The 20224-nt window shown below is 36.1% G+C and overlaps 1 protein-coding gene across 1 annotated transcript; it reads right to left on the bottom strand.

The window, feature by feature from the left end:
- Positions 1–865: 865 nt before the first annotated feature.
- Positions 866–13286, bottom strand: SLC7A9 (solute carrier family 7 member 9). The gene is made up of 12 exons (XM_030956073.1): positions 13167–13286; positions 11869–12016; positions 10689–10931; positions 9888–10013; positions 9397–9496; positions 8001–8045; positions 7553–7676; positions 5447–5550; positions 4576–4672; positions 3168–3317; positions 2441–2615; positions 866–941 (listed from the first exon to the last, which is right to left on the bottom strand). The coding sequence occupies exons 1-12, from the start codon at positions 13269–13271 to the stop codon at positions 877–879; spliced, it is 1482 nt and encodes a 493-aa protein (XP_030811933.1). The 5' UTR covers positions 13272–13286; the 3' UTR covers positions 866–876.
- Positions 13287–20224: the final 6938 nt, after the last annotated feature.

The following is a 20224-nucleotide window of genomic DNA, read 5'->3' as shown; positions in this document are numbered from 1 at the left end:
AGGTGCAGCCTTCCCAAACCACCCACCCCATATCCCCTTTGAACCTGGCATTTTCCCCCAAAGTGCAGACACTCAGCCTTGTGCTGAGTCTGTTTCAGGAGTCAGACTGGGCTCTGTAACAAACATGGGACTTGAAGTTGGTAAAGACATTGACCCATTTCAAAGATGTTAATGTGAGAAATGGCTACTCACTTTTCATAATTTAGAAAGGTTTGTTAAGCCTTACCAAAAATACAACAGAAGACTGAATAGAGAAAAAGGTTCTGGCTCTGGGAGCAGAGGATTTCCCCACCCTGTGCTCACCCACACAATGGAGATTTGGCCTTTTAACCCTTTAACCCCTCCCAAAGTTCTGTCCATGGACCCCTTCTTCACTGACCAGTGGTGGAGATCTCTTCCTCAAATCCTGACTGGAGCTCAGATGTCACCACAGTGACAAGCCAGCCCTCCCAGATGTCCCTTGATAGCCACACAAGGGGGTACAACAGAACTATAAACCTATAAAACTTTTCTTAACCTAAAAACATGATATTTGTCTATTAATTGTGAGAGTCAATCATCACATTACTCATCTATCACACTAAAACCCATGAAATTTGCAAAGACATTAAAACACACCTTTGCTAAAAATTTTAATTTGGAAAACAAAGCACCATAATTTATTAACAAACAATGAAACCAGCATTGTTGGACACTGTAATCTGGCTTAGAAATCTTTTATTATGTATATTTGATGCTTTGAAGTACTGAAGTGTTGCAAAGCTAATACACCAGTACCAACATAACAATTTAGCAAGTATACATGTGTGCCAAACTAAATTGAATATATTTCAACCAGTACAGCACTTTAAAACAACCTGGTGGGTATAAAATTCTTCATTCAGTAACGTCCTCTTCTGGAACAACTTCCAAAAGCATCTGGAGGTGCATAGTGATGGGCTCTGAGGAAAAGATTTATTGTTAGAGGCTTTATAAGAACTTTCAATTCAAACTCTAAGTGAGAAAACTATTCTTCTGTGTCATTGTTTTATTATCTGTATTCCTATTTCAAAATGAAAAATAAAGGATGGGGAATAAACAGCCTTAAGATCCAAACTACAGCATTCCACATTTCCAAAATTCCATTGTAGTACAATGCTTCCAATTACATAATTAAAATTATAATTATAATTATTACATTATAATTAATAATCCTGGGGACAAGAGAGACAGATGATGGGTTTTTTAATGTCTGTAGAACTACTACTGCTGTTGTATGCAGCTAATTCCAATTAGCCTCTTAGAAATACCTGTGTATCCTGTTTTACCTGAGATAATATCTGAGTTTCTTTAGGGATTATGCAACCAGTTCATAAATGGTCATGCTGGGTTCTTGCAGCTTTCACTGTACTCAGCCCTGGGATTAATTTTTATCTTAATGCTGTCAACATTTTCTTTAGTAAAGATAGTGAAATGAATAATCAGAGGTAAAAGCCCAGTGTTTGGTGGCATAATAATTTGTCTGCTAATCTTCAGTTAATGGCTAAAGCAATGTTTTGAAATACAGATAACTGAAAAACTAACTTTAACTGTTTCTTTGTGCTACTACAGTGATGTGTTTTTTGTGAATTAAGTTTAATTTTTCCTCAAGTCAGACATTATTTCTTTTCAACAGCAAGGAATGAAATCCAGTCTTCAGTAAAGCCCACTGCATGCTAGGGAAATTGCTTCCCTCCACATTCTGCTCACATGCTTTATGTGAAAAATGCATATTATATGATTGGCTCTTCACAAATATTAAAATTAATACTATATGTATTATGTTAGAAAGTTATGCTGTATTAATCTCTTTTAAGTAGTGCTGTATTAATATCTTTTAAGTAGTGTGGGAAATATAGTTTTTAGGCTATAGCATAATATTAAAATAGAAACTATGTGATGTAAATACTTTTTGTAACTAGCACAAAGAATGGATAAGATAATCAAGAAATTCTTCACATTGTTCTCTCTGGATAGAGATAACAGCAACAGACCCAGAGATCCCAGGAGAAGAATTATTCCCTCCTTACAAGGAGTCCTCAGACTTGAGGAACCAAGAAGGTTGATTTACAAGATGGGGAGGGGGGGAAGCTGAAATTAAGCAGAACCACCCTGGTTTGAAAGGAATGTTTAAATCATGTATGAGATATATGAATATGCAATAGGCTATTGCTTTTAAGGGGTAATTCTTTGTTAGCAAGGTGTGCCTTTTGGCAGAGTGCAAAGCACCCAGACGTCCAAAATTCTTTGCTTTTTATTGTCTCTAATTGTCCTAATTTTTATTACTATTTTCATTACTATTAAACTTCTAAAATTTTAACAAAAGTGAATGGCATTTTTCACACTTTAGTAGGGATTGACCAGATAGTGAACTTTAGTATTCTAATTAATCTCAAGTTTAGCAAATGTTGGGTTTACTTACTTGATATTTTTTGTGCCCAGCTGAATTTAAAATGAACAAAAAGTGCATAAACTATAAGTCCACTAAGTATAAATAAAGTACAGTACAAATAGGGCAGTTCAGGTGCACTGATGATTGGTGCCAATACCAGCACAATTGACACCAGTGTCACTATGACAGGAATGATGATGGGGACCTGCAAGATACAAAGAATAAAATCACTTCCTCATTCTTTAGCTGTTTTTACAGAAATTGCCTGTATGAAAGAATATTTTTATTGCCTTATGCATTTTTTACTTTAAAATTTTCTGGAATCAGATGGGGCAACTGAAGGAGTAGCAGAAATATGGGCAGGGAAAACTCTTCTGCCAAATTATCCACTAAGATCTCTTATTTCAAATTGCAGTGTCCAAGTTTGCATTTTAATAAATGTGGGAACTGACATGCAATGGCCTGGGGTCTTATTTGGGATATTCTTTCAATGGCAGTCTGCTGACTGCAATTCCCCATCTCTGAAATTTTGGCTTTTGCCCTGTGGTCTGTGCAAGTGAAAATCAACATTCTGTAATCTTTTCCCAGTCCTTATGACTTAGTCCTGGTGCAGATCTGCTGTTAAATGGTTGGATTTCAGGTAAGGGGAGTAAAAAACAAGGATAGTGCCCAAGGGAGCTGTTTAAACATCCAGATACTGAGTGTGAATTCCTGCTCCAGCATCTATGGAATGGAGGAAAAGCCATGCAGAACTTACCCTGATAGGTCTCTTGAGTTCCTTCCTTGTAAACCTCATGACAATTAGTGCAAGTACAGTTAAACCATAAAATATCCAGACTGCAAAACTAAAGTAATTTATGAGGGAATCAATGTCACCAGGAATAATATAAATAATAGCAATGGCCCCCTAGAAATGAAAACAAAAATTAGTGTAGTCTCTTATAGAAGAAGGCTGAATTTTACTTCTGTTTCAACACAGCTGCATGTGTGATGTTCCAGAGTATGAACTGTGAATGTTTTTGCTTAAATATTTGGGTTTAAATGCATTGCAGCACCTCTAAAGATTGTGACTGCTTCCTGCCAACATGTGGTTATTTTTGTGTGCAATCTTAATTCCATTTTAAGTCAAAATGCTTATAATTTTTATGCATTAATCTGTTTTGTTGTTGACTGACTATCTTGAAGATATAAAACATATTTTTAGGTTTTTAATACTACTGGGATTGAAAGGAATGAGGAGGAGGTGTCTTTACAAACAGACTGTGGGCCTGAGGGTAGATAAGGCCAGATATGGAGAGGTGAAAGAAGCAATGGGCAGAACCATAAATTCCATAGGAATTCCACTAATTGACACAGACTGTTACTCACTCAAGACTGTGCTGCATCTCTGCATTTAGAGAAGAAGAACAGAGACATGAGGAGAAAGAAAAAGCAGGGGTCTGTATTAGAAATGAGGTCTGTATTAGGTGATGTGGGAAGTCTGTACCTCCCAAGTACCTCAGTCAATGGGAAAAGAGAGAAGGGAAATGTGGCCAGGAAATTGGGATTAAAAGGAGGCTGTGTCCTCCAATAATTTGAGAGACCCCAGGGGAAATGCCCCATGGCCTCTCCCTTTATTCAAATAAAGTTATGGGACTCCTCTGTCTCCTTTTTGGCCATAAACCTCTGGTGTTTGTGGATTAATTTTCCTGACAGGATTGAATAGATCTTGTTTTGCCTTGAAGATAAATGGGTAAAATAAAAATAACAAGATGTTGGAGATTTATTCTTAAATGTATTTACTGACTGGACTTTTTTTAGTGAGAATTAAATTTTCTACATGGAGGAAATATTCCTACATGGAGGAAACAGGGTAGTGATAGCTTGCTTACAAGCATCCTGTGAAAGGATTCCCTAATATTACCCATTAACAGATTTTGTTCTCATGTCATTTTGTTCTTAACCATTTTGATTTTTAAAGTCCAGTTCTGGAACAAATATGTTCAAATTAGAGAAGCTGGGGGTTTTATGTAATCTTTTTTCCAAAATGCATTTAGCATTTTTCTTGTCTAGATAGTTAATGATAGGTGTCAAAACTGCTTGTAAGAAGCTGTGAAAGTAGGTTTTACTGGAGAATTTTGGGTGATAGGTGATGATTATTTTTCTGTATTTAAATATATACTTACATAAAATATGATGGCAGGTGCTGGAGTTAAGTGCTTGACACTGATGTAGGACAGAATCTTCAGCACGTGCCCCTCACGACCTGCAACGTATACAAGTCTGGCAAAACAAAAATGAAGCAGTGCAGTTAGTGTGGCTTTAAAAGGTGTTACTGAGAGACATCCAACTAATTCCAACTAATTCCAGGATTTTCTTTGATATGCATTGGGATTTAAAGATTGTAGCAGTTCAAAATGAGGGAAATTAAATAACCAGTATTAAAGCAGTGAGCTAAAACAAATTCTGAACAGTATTAAAATAATGCACTTGGAACTAATTTCAGAATTAGTACTGAAAATTATTTTGGGAAATGTTACCAACTGTGTCTCTTTTAATTAAATATTTCCTTTTTCATGTGTTTCATACCAAAAAGGTACATTGACAACCTTTTGTCAAAAATGGTCTTTAAAGCCACATTGTGTTCAGATGCTTTTGAAATCTTAAAATATTTTAAATAGTAAATGGAAGTGCTGAACAACTGACAGAAAGGAGTAGCTTCTCAGGAACCTTTGCTGGTGTAGTGATATTTTTACTGGTAACTTTTAACTGTTTAATTCTCAGCTTTAAAATTGATGAGAACTGTAAAAACCTTCTGTGCTATAGTGGTATACCTTCATTGAATTAAGAAGAGACAATATTTTCTAATTTTTCATACCTGAATAGCCACTGTTTCTTTTTGAAAATTAAACAATATAGTTAGATTTACAGGCAATTTCAAATTACATTTTGTGTAATGTGGACCAGACCAATGTTCTTATGTCTGTAGATACATAAGAATATAAATTTTTCCATCCTTCAGAATCTTTCATGAAGATATTTAGAATGGGGACTTACCTGCCTGCAGTGAAACAGGTGCCATTGGCAGATCCAAGTGTGGAAAATACCACAAAGAGAGGAACTATCCAAGAGGCTGGATAAAGGACTCTATCTCCAAATGTCTGGGGAATGGGATTAAAATTAATCACTTTTGTCATTTTAATTACCATTTAGTATATTCAGTAATGTTGGAGCCTCTTTTTAAGTAAAGTAAATGGGTATCTGAGCTGTGTTACCCAACAAATCCATGTTGTATATTTTGTGTAGTTATTAAAGAATATTCTGCCAAATAAGGACCTGGATTCATTCACTGACCACTATGAAGTGGAGTGGAGTGTTATTGTCTGGATGTTTAAGATGCAACATCTGTAGGAAGCATTGGAAGGCAGATGTAAAAACTACACAGAAATTAAATTCTGTTAAAGACCTGCTTTGGGATGTGTCTGCAAAGACAGAAGGAGGAGATGGCATTGCTGCAGAGCTCTGTCCATCCTGGAAGCTGCTTTCAGCCTCTCCAGGGGGAATAACATCAGCAGTGACAGCCTGAGATGGGGCAAACAAGGACAAACTCCCCTGGTCTTTCACCACATTTGAGTTTTCACCTGTGGCATGGTTTGTTAGTTCTTGCTGTAGATCTCAGCTAGGTACCTTGTCCAAAGGAATTTGAATTTAAATGTTTTTGACAGGCAGGTTTAGTTTTTAGTTGGGTTTTGGATTTTTTTAGTAAGTCAAGCATGAAGAGCTTTACTTTTGCACAAGTCTGGCATCAGTGATGTTCCTTGGTCCAGAAGTGGGGCACTCAAAGGCTGCTGGCAGCTGTAGAGACCTCTCTGCTCAGAGCCAGTGCTGAATTTTGTTAATTCATTTGTTAACTGATCAGTTCAGTGCTGGCTGCTGTGTGCTGTTCAGATTGTAAGTCTAAAGGTGCATTGAAAGGGATTGGTTCTTATACAAGATTTAACTTCATACATTCTCTGCTGTACCTTTTGGTGCAGACATGCTGCTGAAATGCACAGAAGAGCTAAATTTTAAAAGCTTTTGTTTTACAATTTTTAAAATAAATTTTTTATTTAGTTTTTATCTTTATTTTCAAAAATTTTTAAGCATTTCAACATTACTTCTTCACTGGGTTAGACTATTTTATATATACATAATACATATTCTAATTATTTTTATTAGTTTTATTAATTACTATTATATTATTAAAGAATATGTATATATTATGATATTTTATTATTTTATATTTCTATATAAAATAGATATTAATATATATGGAATATATACTTTTAAAATTTATTTTATATAAATTTATTTTAAATATATATTTATATATAAAAATATTATATATGAATATATAATATATCCATATATAAATATATATAAATATATTATATGTGACAAGCATTTAAATATATATATATATATATATATATATATATATATATATAAATGCTTGTCACATACTGTTTGTTTTTCCCAAAAAACAGCATTAGGAGAATTGTTGCAGGACCTCAACAGCTGTTTCAGAGACACGGAAAATTGACTGAGTGGAACTGAAGGAACAGATGTATTTTTAATGGCTTAAGAAATTTCTGTAATTTCTACTTTTACCTGTAAGAGTATGTCTTGCAAAAATGTAAAAATCCTATCTTTCAAATTTGTTAAGGAATAAAAGCCCAAAAAGAATAAGGTGGAAGTGACTGATGGACTATTTGCTGTTATCTCCATAACAAACTCAGATCTACTGTCCTTTGGCATGTGCTCCTTTCTCAGAAATACTGGGAACACTGAAAATGGCAAAGCAGCTGTCAGATGTTATTTCTCTTTCCATCTTTTTGATGCCTATGGAAAGCAGTCCCCCTCCGACCTGCAATGTTTACAAAATGTTTGCAGAAGACTTTGTTACTTTTGCTTCCTTCTTTTATTCCACCTGGAGATGACAGAACTACTCTGTCAATTTGGCATTACTGGCATTTTAGATTAAGGAATGATGGTAGCTAATGGGGGGAAAGGTGGCACTAACAGCTTAGACTAAAATTAATTTTATCTTACAAAAAATTAATGGAATTTAATGGCTCCCATGACTTCAATGCAGATGTTCTATTACAAAATTAAGTAACTTACCACAGCAACAGCCTGGGACTGCAGGAGCTCTGTTGAAGTCATCACAGTGAAATAGGAAACATTTATCAGAACGTAACAAACCGTGACCAAGGGGATTCCAATAATTATAGACAGTGGCAGATTTCTAAAGAATGGAAAAGTAAAACCCCATCAGCATTGCTGGATCACTGCTACAGTTGTCATAGTAAGCTCTGGATTCTTACATTTCCTATTTACTTTTTTTTTTTACTGTAGAGCTATGGAAATCAGGATTGTAAAAAATTACGCAAAGATACAAAGCCTGTAATAATAATTAGCTAATTAGCTTTGTCTGTTAGTGCTCAAACCTTGAATGAGAGAATATTAGTGCTTTTAAAAAACAACCCAAAATATATGCTTGCTTATAGAAAAATATATAGGGTTTAATTTCTTGCCAGTAAAAAAACACTGCTTTCCTACACAGCTTTACCTGTAAGGATTTTTAAGTTCCTCTGTGATGTAATTGAGTTGATTCCTGGAAGGAAAAACATTCTTAGAGTATTTCAGCAGTCAGGAGTTTAAGTACTATACTATGAGGGGAGGCTATTTCTTGTGTTATTGTTTTTAATCTTTTCAGTTTTAAAAAAAAATTGTAAAATCAATCTTTTAAGTAGGAAAACTGCAGGACAAAACCAATGTGAGCTTCTTATTCAAAAGTCAGCCTCTTGATTCACCATCTCTTTCTGCATTATCTCAAATATCTCTGAGATTCTGAATCTGGATTAAAATATCCCAGAATAATCAAACAAAAGTTTGGCAGACAGATTTCCAAAATTGCCTTTCAACTTCAAGCTTTGCAGTATCTGAGTCTTTTCAAATAAAAGCACAAGTGTGCTGGGGCAGAGAGAAAAGCAAGTCTGCTGCTGTTTCAGAGGGGTTCTGTAAGTCACACTGCCTTTGGAAAACAGGCATGGAAACCTCTTGAAGGATTATACCTATCTGAATTATAATTGCCAAATACCCATTTTTGCTCGAGTGTGTAGACCAATTGAAACAAGGTTTTTATATTCATCCACTCTGAAAATCTGAAGTTAGTATTTACAGTTCAAAGGCAAATTTTCAAATGTTAGTGCCTGGTGGTTACATACACAAATAATTATTTAGGGATCAGCTTCTTTGCCCTCTTAAAAAGTCCATGTGAGTGCCTGAATTAGCAGACTCATGCCTGAGTTGAGACACTCAAGCTTGGAAACAGAACCTAGAAAAATCATCTATTTAAAATAAATTCAGTTTCAAAAGCTTTTAAATGGGAATTGCTGCGTGGTAGACCAAGATTATATCCTTATTTGCTCCCAAAGTACTGACCTATATACAGACTTTTGCAGTTTGTACATTTAAGAATAACAATGGATTTGTGCCAACAGAACTTTGTGCCAACTGACATTCCCTAAGAAAAAATCTGCAAGGTGAACCTTATAATTTCTGACACAAAGTTCCTTTTTAGGTTCTCCTGGACTAATCAAAAACCTCTATATATTTCACAAGAAATGGAGTTTGATGGGGTACTCTGCAGGGAAAGCTCTTTTGTCCAACACAATGGAATTAAATGTGGTATATGCTCCTCATTACTGCAGTATCTAAACACCTTCAGCACCACAGCAGTAATTGTCCTTTTGGGATCTATTTTCTTTCCCTAATAAACAGACACTAAAAGAGGGGGAGTTCTGGGGGTTTTTTACCCAAACTAGTGTTCTTTTTCCAGAATTCATCAAGACATTCTTAATAACAAGTCAGTTGTTAATGTCTTCAGAGGGTTCTACAGGGAGAGAGTAAACCAGCTAAAGGCTGTTAAACTGTAACTGTGAAGGTTAATAAAGATTTCTTACCATCCATCATATGCCCAGAGTCCATTATAAAATGCCAAACTGAGAGAGCTAACAGAAATCTTACTGCCCTTGAAAGAATCTTTAAAGTTATCTGTTTTTCCTGCAAATAAGAGGAAGATTACTGATCAGTGTTGGAATTAATTCTTGTAATCCCCCCATCAGATGAAAAAACATTCCAACATATGTCTCATGTTTTGAAACTTTTCACTTATAAAATTAATGAATACCCTTTTGTATTAATTGATCCGTAGTTTGTATTTGTAGAGCTGTAGATTTGTAGTTTGTATTAATTGATCTGTAGTGTTGCATTTTGCACCCATCCCTGTCCTGTGACAGAAAATGCCATAATTTCCAAGAGATTTGGAACTAAAACCCTGAATGAAGAGATTCAGGCCTGTGCCTTATTTCTGTGTCACTTCTGTCAGTGGGGAATTTTTAATCATCATAGCAAAAGCTAAAATAATTTTTTCAAATAACATATATTTTATTACCTTGTGCAAGGAGAACAATTCCACTTACAATAATGATTGCGACAATGATCATTTTAGCAGCTGTGAGAAAATTCTGGAGGTAACTTCCCAGCTTCACACTCAATGAATTCACAATTGTAATTACCACTAAAAAAATCAAATTATAAATTTTCACACTGTTTGTCAGAATTTAAAGTTGCCCCTCCCCTAATTTACTATACTGCTTTTCTGTCACACTTTTTGTCTGTATTATACAGTTTGTATATTATATATATATATATATGTATATATTTGTATATTATAACAACATATAAACATAACATATAGCATATAAACTATGTATATATATAATTTGTATATTATATGTATATATATCTATATTTGTCTATCTATACAGTTTTTGCTTACTGTATTTGGATAACTTTATTATAAAAGACTTTTTAGACTTTTATAGTACCTTTAATAAAAGAACATTTTGAAGTTGCACAGCATTCTGATAAATAAAGAAATAATATTTCCACAGTTATTTTTTCTTCCTTTTCTGCTAGAGATAAGCATTCATTATACAGATGTATCTATCTTAAGGAAGAATAAAAAAAAAACCTCAGACTAGGAAAAAAAAACATTTTAACCCCATCCTTTTTGTGCTGTTTAATTAATTATTGTGGGAAGGATTCACTGGACTGTGTCTTAAAGATTTCTGGTGTCTTTGTGAGGATGAACCCGAGGAAGTTTCAGGGCACTGAATGCACTTGTGGATGGGGCCAGACACAGGTCACAATGCAATTTTGGATCTGGGCTGTTGAAAATTGTGATTCTTACCAATAGCAGCTGCTGCCAGACACTTGATGACAGCCTGGGGTGGATCACAGCCTGGGTAAAAAGGAGCTGATGCATATTCTGCAAAGCTGAGGCAGATGATTGCAAAGGAGCTGGGTTTTGTGACCAGCAAGCTTGTCCAAGAAAACAAAAAGGCTGGGATTGGCCCAAATGCCTCCATGAGGTAGGGATATTCTCCCCCAGACTTGGTGATCATTGTACCAAGCTCAGCAAAACAAAGTGCACCTGAACAACAAAAAAAGCAGGTTTAGTTCATGCACTTTTGAACCTGGGACTGCTTGAACAGATGATCACTTTTCAATAGGCAGAAAAGTGAAAGGCATTGATCTGTACAGTGCACCAGTACTCTCTTCATGTTTCTGTATATTTTACTGTATATGCAAAATAAAATTTTAATTACTTGTGAGCAATTGAAAGAAAAACCCTGAAATTATTCAGATGCAGTCTAAAAATTATTACCATTGATACTTAAGACTTCACCAAAACAGTACAAACAAACATTTTGATTTCATTTGATTTTTGTTTAAGAAATGAACACTCTAAGAAGCACTTAAGTGAGAACTGCACTGGCTGACATACCTATTGGAAGCTTGAAAAAACAGACTTTCTGCACAATTTTGAAATAAATGTCTGCTAAGCTCAGCATTAAAGTACAGTGATATTTCCTGTTCTATTGCTGTGTGTGGCATCTTGAATTAAGGTTTTTCTTGTTTGCTGTCCCACTTGATACAATGCTCAGAAATTTGTTTTACTTCTTGAAATATTTTGAGGTGCTTAGTGCTAAATTTTCAGATAATAGAATTATAATTTCAGAAGTAGAAAACCAGCAGAAAGTACCTAGCTCACACACTACCAGTAAATTTCACATATTGGCAACTATTTAAGTAGAAGACTGTTTCTTTATTACAGTCAGTAGATGAAGCAGGAAAAACTAAAACTTCCTTTCAAAATAGAGTGTGATTTACAATTTTGAAACTTAATTTGTCTTCTAGAAACACCCCATTTTAAATTTATCATTGAGTACTGCATATAAACATATATAGAGCAGGATTTAGTTGATTTTGGTCCTGGTGCTATAAGCTAATTTGTGAAATGAGAGTATGCAGAAAAAGCAGATAACAAGATTTAAGGCAAAGATTCAGATTCTTTGTTGAGTTTTTACCTAATGTTGCCAGAACTCCACAGGCTGCCCAGATGGTTAAGCAAGGACCCACAGCTTCCACATTGGCAAGAACTGATTTTGGAGAAACGAAGATACCTGAGCCAATAATGGTGCCCACAATCATACAGATTCCACTAATGAGGCCCACCTTGAAGGCAAAATGAGATGGTTTTGTAAGCAACTTCTAGTAATTCACCAATTAATTCTCAATATCATAGAACTACAGTAATTGTCCTTACTGACTGACTTTTATTGGCTTTCAATATGTCAGTTCTATAAAGGAATATATTAAAGGATTTTGCAAAGTTTCACTCTTCTTATCAAGATCTCTATGTAGTGTACTCGTGCTGTTTTCAAAAGTACATCTGTTTGGTTTTTGCCTGCCTATTTCCTTTAGTAAACTGTCTTTTGGATGATGTGAGTCTCAAATATAACCTTGTATGGGTGAATTTGCTCTTTCCTCTCTGATTAAGCCATGACATTCTCTTGCAAGCACTTGAATTCTGAATTTTCTAAGACTCAGAAATTGTCTGTCATGGATGGAGTCCAGGTTTTTTTTTGTTGCTGTTGAGCAGCTTTTTTCCTGGCCTTGCTTTAAATATTTGTACCTAGGAATGATGTTGATACCACTGGGTGATAAGATCATGTTCTCCCAGATCTGTAGTGACCTGCAATATTACATGAAACCACTGAAACTGAGGCATGGACTACTCAACATTTTCTGATAGCTATGGCTACTCTAATACCATCAGTATTTTTCCAGTCTTGGCACCAAACTAAAACCACATAGGTAATCTTTCTCCAGGCTACTTAAATTAAGAGAAATGCCACTCCCTCCTGAGAGGAAGGGACACAACTGTTTTCTAAAGCATCTGTAATTTTCTGGAGGAGACAGATTTTCACTCATCTTCAAGTGCCAGTCCCTATTTTCTGGCTATAAACACTAACAGAAACAGTGAGCTGGACAACCCACTATTACTTCTGGAAATTAGATGCAGAAAAAGAAGTTAATGAAATGCCTCAGTTGATCAACTTAGAGTAAGTCTTTGAATTATTTTTATATCTGATAAGTTCAACAACATATTCTTGGGGGTTTATTCTGTTTCTATCAGAGCTATTTAACTTCAGTAATTGGCTGTTTCTGAGAATGCAAGCCAACCACATTGCTGAGATATTAGGATATTTTTGCTAAATTGGGACACGGTGGTGTTTTTGTATGCTGATGCACAAATATCCCCTTGTGCCTCCCTCTGCCAGACCCTGACACACGGGCCCAAGGGGAAAAGAAAAAGGTTTGCCTGCTTCTGTAGGTTCATCGTTTGGGGCTCATGACTCTGAATGGATTGTCTGTCCTCTCCTCCTTTGTCCTCTCCTTTTCTTCTCTTCAAGCTTTCTTCACCCATTTGTTTTCCTTGTTGAAATTTCTAAGGAAAAAACAACAAAATCTTACTCTAGCGTATGAAGGTTGCTTGACTTTAGCTGATGCACGTGGGTACAAACCAGTGCAGGTAAATATCACCAGAAAACAAACACATGCACACAGTCACTCCCAGGAGAAGGATTTCCATGGAACTACCTGCTCAGAGAGGAGAAGGGATGTCAGCTTCACCTCCTCCTCTGCCTGGCTGTGGATTTTCCTTACACCCACCTGGCAGGGGATGTCTGTGGCTTCTCACATTCAGTTTGCAGGATGTCCTCACTGGAACGATCCAGCTTTTATAGCCAGTCCTTCCTTTGAACTACTCCAAAGGTCCAGACAGATTTTATCTTCCTCCCAAAAACTGGTTTTCTTCTTATCTAGGAGACCTTCTTTCCATTCTTCATTCAGTCAGGCTTTGCCTCAGTTCCTCGGAGATGGAAGCATCTGCTAAACAGTGTGGGCTCCCAGAACTATCTGTTTAGCACTCCCAGAATTATCTGTTTAGCACTCCCAGAATTATCTGTTTAGCAGCTCTTTGCCTCAGAAAGGGTCACCAATCTTCTCTGTGTTGATTCAGGGTGAATATCTTCCACTCAATGTTTTGTCCTTTTTGGAACTGGAATGCAAAGAGTTTGTTTTCAAATTTAAATTTAGACTTACGGGTTTTTTTTCGGTGAGGATTTTATTTGTTTCCCCTAGTACTGGTCTAAAATACAATCTGAGACAGTGAAGGAAATTGATCGGGTTAGGTCCTGAGTCTCTAAAGGAGATTCAGTCAAAAGTCTCTTCTCTCCTAAGACTCTACAACTATATTTACTTCAGTTTGAATGCTGAAGATCATGATGCTTTTATACAGACGGTAACTGTGGAAGGCATCATGTTTAGGAAACATAAGTTGGGGTTTTTTTGTAAATTAAGTAGTAACTGGCTACAAAAACTGCAGCATTTTAAACTGACAGAACACCTACCTCACTATTGTTGGTCTTCAGAAACATTTAGGCTATAAAGACATCAGGTTTATCTTCTGAATTATAGATTTTAAAAATAATCATAATGAATCTAACTGTTAAGATTAAACCTATGAAGGAAAGCTGCACACATGAGGAATGCAGGGCTTGGGTGGCTGAGCTTCATTGCAGCTTTGTGCCCAATGTCTCTCTTTTAAAGTCCTGTATTTAGTCTGCTTCAATCATTACCTTTAGCAATTCTTGCTTTCACTTACCTTATTTATTTAAATTTGTTTGCAGTTAATCAGGTGCAGGAATCCTTGCCAAGTGTAATTCTCCTGTTAGATTTCCCAGCCAGTTACAAGCAAGGCAGGTCCATGTCTGAAACCAGAATATGAAGAAGGAGCAGCAGCCTAAGTACAGAGGTTATAAAAGGTAATCATTAAACCCATTCTCTGCCAAGAAGTTTTGAGTTAGGAACCACAGATAAACTGATAGTCCAGTTAGTTTATCTTTAAAAACAAGAAAATCCAGCTTTGTTCCATTTGTGAGAATGTTTGTCCAGTGCTAAGTAGTGCATCACATAGTGAGAGTGATCCATAATTTGGAGAGTCTATTTTGATGATCTTTACAGCAAGCAGTTGCTAATTTAGAAATGCTTTGGCAAGATAACCTTGAAGTAATTGTCACATTATGGGTGCATTAAAACCATGTGCTCAGATGTTATATGAAGCCTATTAAAATAGTTGATGTTTGTATCTCGAGAGGGTAGAGAAGCATAAGCAAAAATATTTCTTTTGTTTTTCATTAACTTGAGGCAGCTGAGTGGGCAGCTGGTGTTCCCTTCGCTTGCAGCTACAAATATTTTCCATTTTTGTCAATATTTAAAGATCTTGCTTCAGTGAAAAATGCCATTCTCATATCCAGGGGAAATAAAAGTATTCTTATCCTGAATTCTGCCATAAGGTAACTGCTTTCATTTGAGCTAGTCATCCCTAAAACACCTGCAAAAAGACCTTTAATCATGTTAATCACTTAATTGTTTTTAGCAGTGCAGTTGTACCACTCCTTTGCTGCATGGCACTCCAGTCAGTGAGTCCTGACCAACACCCTCTAAATGAGTTTGTCAATAAATGGTAAAAGCTACTGGGAAAAGCTAAAACATGTTCGGGTACTGGCTCCTGACGTTAACATTTAACATTCCTAGCCTTGTTGAGATAATGGCTCATAAACATGCACTACAGGGCTGGAAATTAAGGCCAAATTGTTGGGTCTGAGTATCAGCAAAACCACCCTAAGCACGTTTTGACAATTGTTTTCCTCGCACTTTTAACAAACTCCTTAAGCATGCAGGATTGATCAGCAGGAATTCCCTCGGCAATGATGATGTAAATCTGTGACTAAAAATGGACTCTTAAGAACATTTGTTAGTTTATATTTGCCATGTTTTCCGGTGGTTGGGCCAGACTGCACTGGGAATGTTTTTCTCCAAGACTGAGGTTGCAGAGCAATGTTGGTACAGAAAACAAAATCAAAACTGTACTTTTTTAGTCACTGGCTTTTTCCTCTCGGTTTTTCTTGTTTAATTCTCACAGAAATAGGGTTAAGATACAAGAGAAGCTCTTCCATCTTAAATAACTTCTTCTTGAAAAATTACCACAGTAAGAATGGCCAGATAAAACTTTGGAGTTTTTTTCTTTGCCTACAGATAAAGAGAATAAAACAGGTTAAATTATAGTCATGCTACAACCATATGAAAAGGCAGGTATGAACAATTTATTCCTTTTAATGAAAGTTTTACAAGGACTTTTTAAATATTTTTCATGGTAATTGTGATGTATGACTACATTAACCAGTTTTGTGTCCTTCAATTTCACATTTCCCAATTTCATCTGGGATCAGATATTATGTAATGCACCTCCATGTTCCTTATTCTGATAATTTTGAAATGAAGGTTTATAATCTTATCATACCTGTGTTGTTCCTGAAATGCCACAGAGACTATTGAAATAGCTAATGTGAAAAGAAAAAAAAAGAAGGGGAGGTCAATATTATGGGGCTAACTTTGTGCCTTGAAATGAAGCAGGCACAACTTTCACATCATCTCTACCCTGGAATTTACAGACCAACAAAAACCCCAAAACCTACATAATTTTGATAAAAAGAAAATGGGGTATATAATCTTTAATGTTCTGTTAAGTAAAGTTTTGCTGAGGAATTCTTCTTAGATTTAATGTAATCTTTGATTAATTTGTGTAGTTGTGTCACTTGTCTTTTCTTGCTCCTTCAGGTCTGTTTTCCATTTTGTTTCTTCAGATCCCATAAAAGCAGCATTGAAAATTGAGGTTTTGCCTGAGCAGCTGGTTTCTTTAGTCCACGTGGAATGTCTGTCTGGAGAGCTCCCACCTGTTCAAAAGGTGTCTTAATTCTCTGCAGTGATTTGACCTCAACTAGTCTGTGCTTCTTTATAAAAATAGAAAAGTATCTTCATTTATTGTCCAGTTTTGTTTTAAGGGTCGCTCTCCTTGGGATGCTGTAAACCCATTAAAAGATTTTTCATTCTACCAGCTTCTTTTACTCAGCTACCAAAGAAAAAAAAAACAAAACATTGATTTCAAGGATTCTAGTGTTATTTTCATCATAGACAAGAGAAATGACATTTTACAGCCGTGGGAAAAGAATCCTTCCCTCTCACATAGGTACACAAATAGATGAAGACACGAATGAGTTCAAATTCCAAGGCATTTTGAGGCAAACACTTTGAGGGCTGATCCCATTTAACCACTGTAGTTTGAACCTTTTCAAAGTGCTCTTTACCAATTAAATCGTAAAAAGAAATTTTCAACTTGAATTCGGGCAATAGCAAGGGTACAGTATATAAATAAAACTTTTATTATCCTTACTTACTAAAAATGAAGGTTAATGTTTGTTAGGGTTGGAATTTATTGCATGCAGTAATGCATGCTCTGCTTCGATCAATACTAAAGCAAGTGATAAGGATCATCCTAACTTGCAGTTTTTAATTGTAGATTAGCAGTATCTCAGGGTGAATACTTTCCATTTCAACCTTCCTGCTTCCAGGTTATTGAATTTTAATGAGAGGAGCAGTGTGTTTCCCTGCATTTATCTGACCATATAAATGGCCAGATGTGTTCTAAGATTTTATCTCAGCACTGTCATTCTTTAAATAACTTTTTTTTTTCTAAATAACTGCAGGTATGCTGCAAGTGGACTATAAAGAAATTATATGATTTAATAGCTGTGGTGATGCTGGGTCATGCTACTGGTTTGCAAGAACTTTGCATCTTGTGGAGGTCAGCAGGAAATATTAGGTGACTATAGTTCTTAACTGCTTAATAAACTACAGCTCTTAAGAGAATTAATAGACTACAGCTCTTAGGAGAATTTTGGGGTTTAAATATCTGGTTTTTTCCCTACTTAGCTCTTGGTTCCAGTGTAATTGGTATTTCTTCTGTGACAAATAACGCTTTTGAAAAGATATTCAGGTCTGCTAAAGGTTTTGTACTAGACCTGCCTGAATAGTGCAGTCTCTTTAGTCCAACAAGAGATTTATTTTGTATTTTTTTAAGCAGAGCTGTTTAGAGACTCTCAATAAACTCATAAATGCTGGGTGTGTCATTCTATGCAGAAGGTCACCAAAAAATCAAGAAGTCTCTTTCTAAGGATGTTCTAAAGGAATTATGATGGCCTCTGGAGAAAATCAGCTTCAGTATGTCACACTAGTTGTTAGGTTTTTAACAGTGCTTCAAACTCTGATCAGGATCAATGATTTTTCTGATAAACATCCAGCTCTGAAGGAGACTGTGGGGTTTTTTATTTTAAAAACAAAGCCTGACTTTGATCTCCTTTTTGAGTCCAAACTCAGGTTGCATTCCACTGGCCTTCCACCAAGTGGGGGTTACCAGTTAACACAGGTTTTGGAAGACAATTCTGCCCTGTGCCCATCTCTGGCTGGGGAAAGAAACACCGAGTACTGAAGCACTCACTGAGGTTATGATGTTCTGTGCTACTTTTGAAGCCTCATTTTAATTTTATATTTACTGAAACCAAATATTTCAGGTATAAAACAATCCTAATAGCTAAGATATATTTCTTTCTATATTTCATATCTGAATATGTGCTTATATAGGTATGTTTGAAATAAATTTAGTAGAGAAGAAAATAGTTCAGGACTAAAAAATCTGGAGAGCTCACTCCTTGAGAAGCCACATTTTTAAACATAAAGAAGCTTTCAAAGTGCTTCTGCTTTTCTAGATCCAAGATGATTGACACCATGGAGTTTTTACTATACTTATTTGCACTGATTTGCAGAGAAGGATCTGTGCTCAGAATTCTCCTAAATTCTCCTTCCATGCCTGCCCAAGGAAGGACTTGTAGTCCCAAGGGAAAAGCTCTCAGAACTCCTGATGCCGTGTGCCAGGATAGTGACTTTTCATGGTTTTAGGAGGTTCTTTTGTCTGAACTGGTGAAAGGCAATCTCCTGGCCCGAAAACCAGCATCTTTCTGGCTTGGAAATAGAGGTAGGAGAAAAGAAAAAGAAAAAGGAAAAGGAAAAGACCTGGGTTTAAATGACTTATAATGGTCAGGGGAATTTTTCTAGAAAGTGGGAATAAAGATAAGTACACATCAAAGCTCTGTCAGGCCACATAACGCTGGTACACACTTACCTTAATGTACTGCGGAGTGTCAGACTGTCCCTGCTGTTGACACACCCAAAACACAGAGTGAGACGGGCTCTGTTCTCACTGTGCAGTAAAAAGTAACACCACTGTTTTAGCTGTGGCTGGCAAATACATTGGAACTACTGAGATTTACTCCTGGCAGGAAAATTACTCCACAAACATCAGAGGTTTATGGCCAAAAAGGAGGCAGAGGAGTCCTTTTTACTTTATTCAAATAAATGGAGAGGCCATGGGGCATTCCCCTGGGGTCTCCCAAATTTTAGGAGGACACAGCCTCCTTTTTATCCCAATTTCCTGGCCACATTTTCCTCTTTCCCCATTGGCTGAGGTACTTGGGAGGCACAGACTTCCCCAAACACCTGATACCAAAGACTCCCTTCTAAAGTATCACCCCCCACCTTTCTCTTTTCCTCGTGTCAATTAGTGGAATTCCTTATGGAATTTATGGTTCTTCCCGTTGTTTCTTTCATCTCTCAGTATCCAGTTTTATTTATCAGCAGACCTACAGTTTGTAAAGACAAATCTCTCCCATTCCATTCATCAATCAGTGGAATCCTTCCCATTGTTTCTTTTATCTCTCAGTATCTAGCTCTGTTTACCAGCAGATCCACAGTTTGTTTGTAAGTTCCTCATTCCTTTCACTCCAAATTCTCTTGTGGTTTTGGTTCTAAAATGTGATAGCAATGCTTGCTTTTTGAATATAAAATCACACTATTTATTCTAAAATATGGCAAAATTATGTTCAGTTATTATGGACAGAATGTGCTCTGTAAATTCACCAATGAAACTTGAATGTGACTACAGTTCCACAAATCCTGAATTTTCTCCTTTTCTTGGTAGGAATGGAAGAATGTTTTTATGTTGTCTTGTGAAAGGAAGCTGAAACTACTTCATGGTTTCAATTTACCAACTAGAAGATCTGGAAGATTCTGTAACTGGAAGGCAGGAGCAATATAACAGAGAGGATGCTCTGTCAGCATTTTCAGAGAAAATAGCAACTTTCTATTGTCAGGTGGGTAACAGAAAAAGGATAAATTGGCATGGGTGGAGTTACTGTACTACACTAAAACAGTCAAATTATTCCTTTCAGCTGTTAATAAAAGACAGAATCAACTTGGAAGGAACTGGAGGGAAGCACCTGTCTAATCATAATTCTATTTGTACAACACTTGGCACATTTGCAAATGGGTTTACTTTTGCTGATCTGAAACAATTCCAGTATTTTACTCTCCAAGTATGTCAAGTGGGTTCATATGTATTTAAAATAGCCTATAACAGGATTTTTG

Source organism: Camarhynchus parvulus, chromosome 11 (assembly GCF_901933205.1).
Source record: "Camarhynchus parvulus chromosome 11, STF_HiC, whole genome shotgun sequence".
In the NCBI taxonomy this organism is placed as follows: Eukaryota; Metazoa; Chordata; class Aves; order Passeriformes; family Thraupidae; genus Camarhynchus; species Camarhynchus parvulus.
This window is presented reverse-complemented; position numbering and strand designations above follow the sequence as displayed.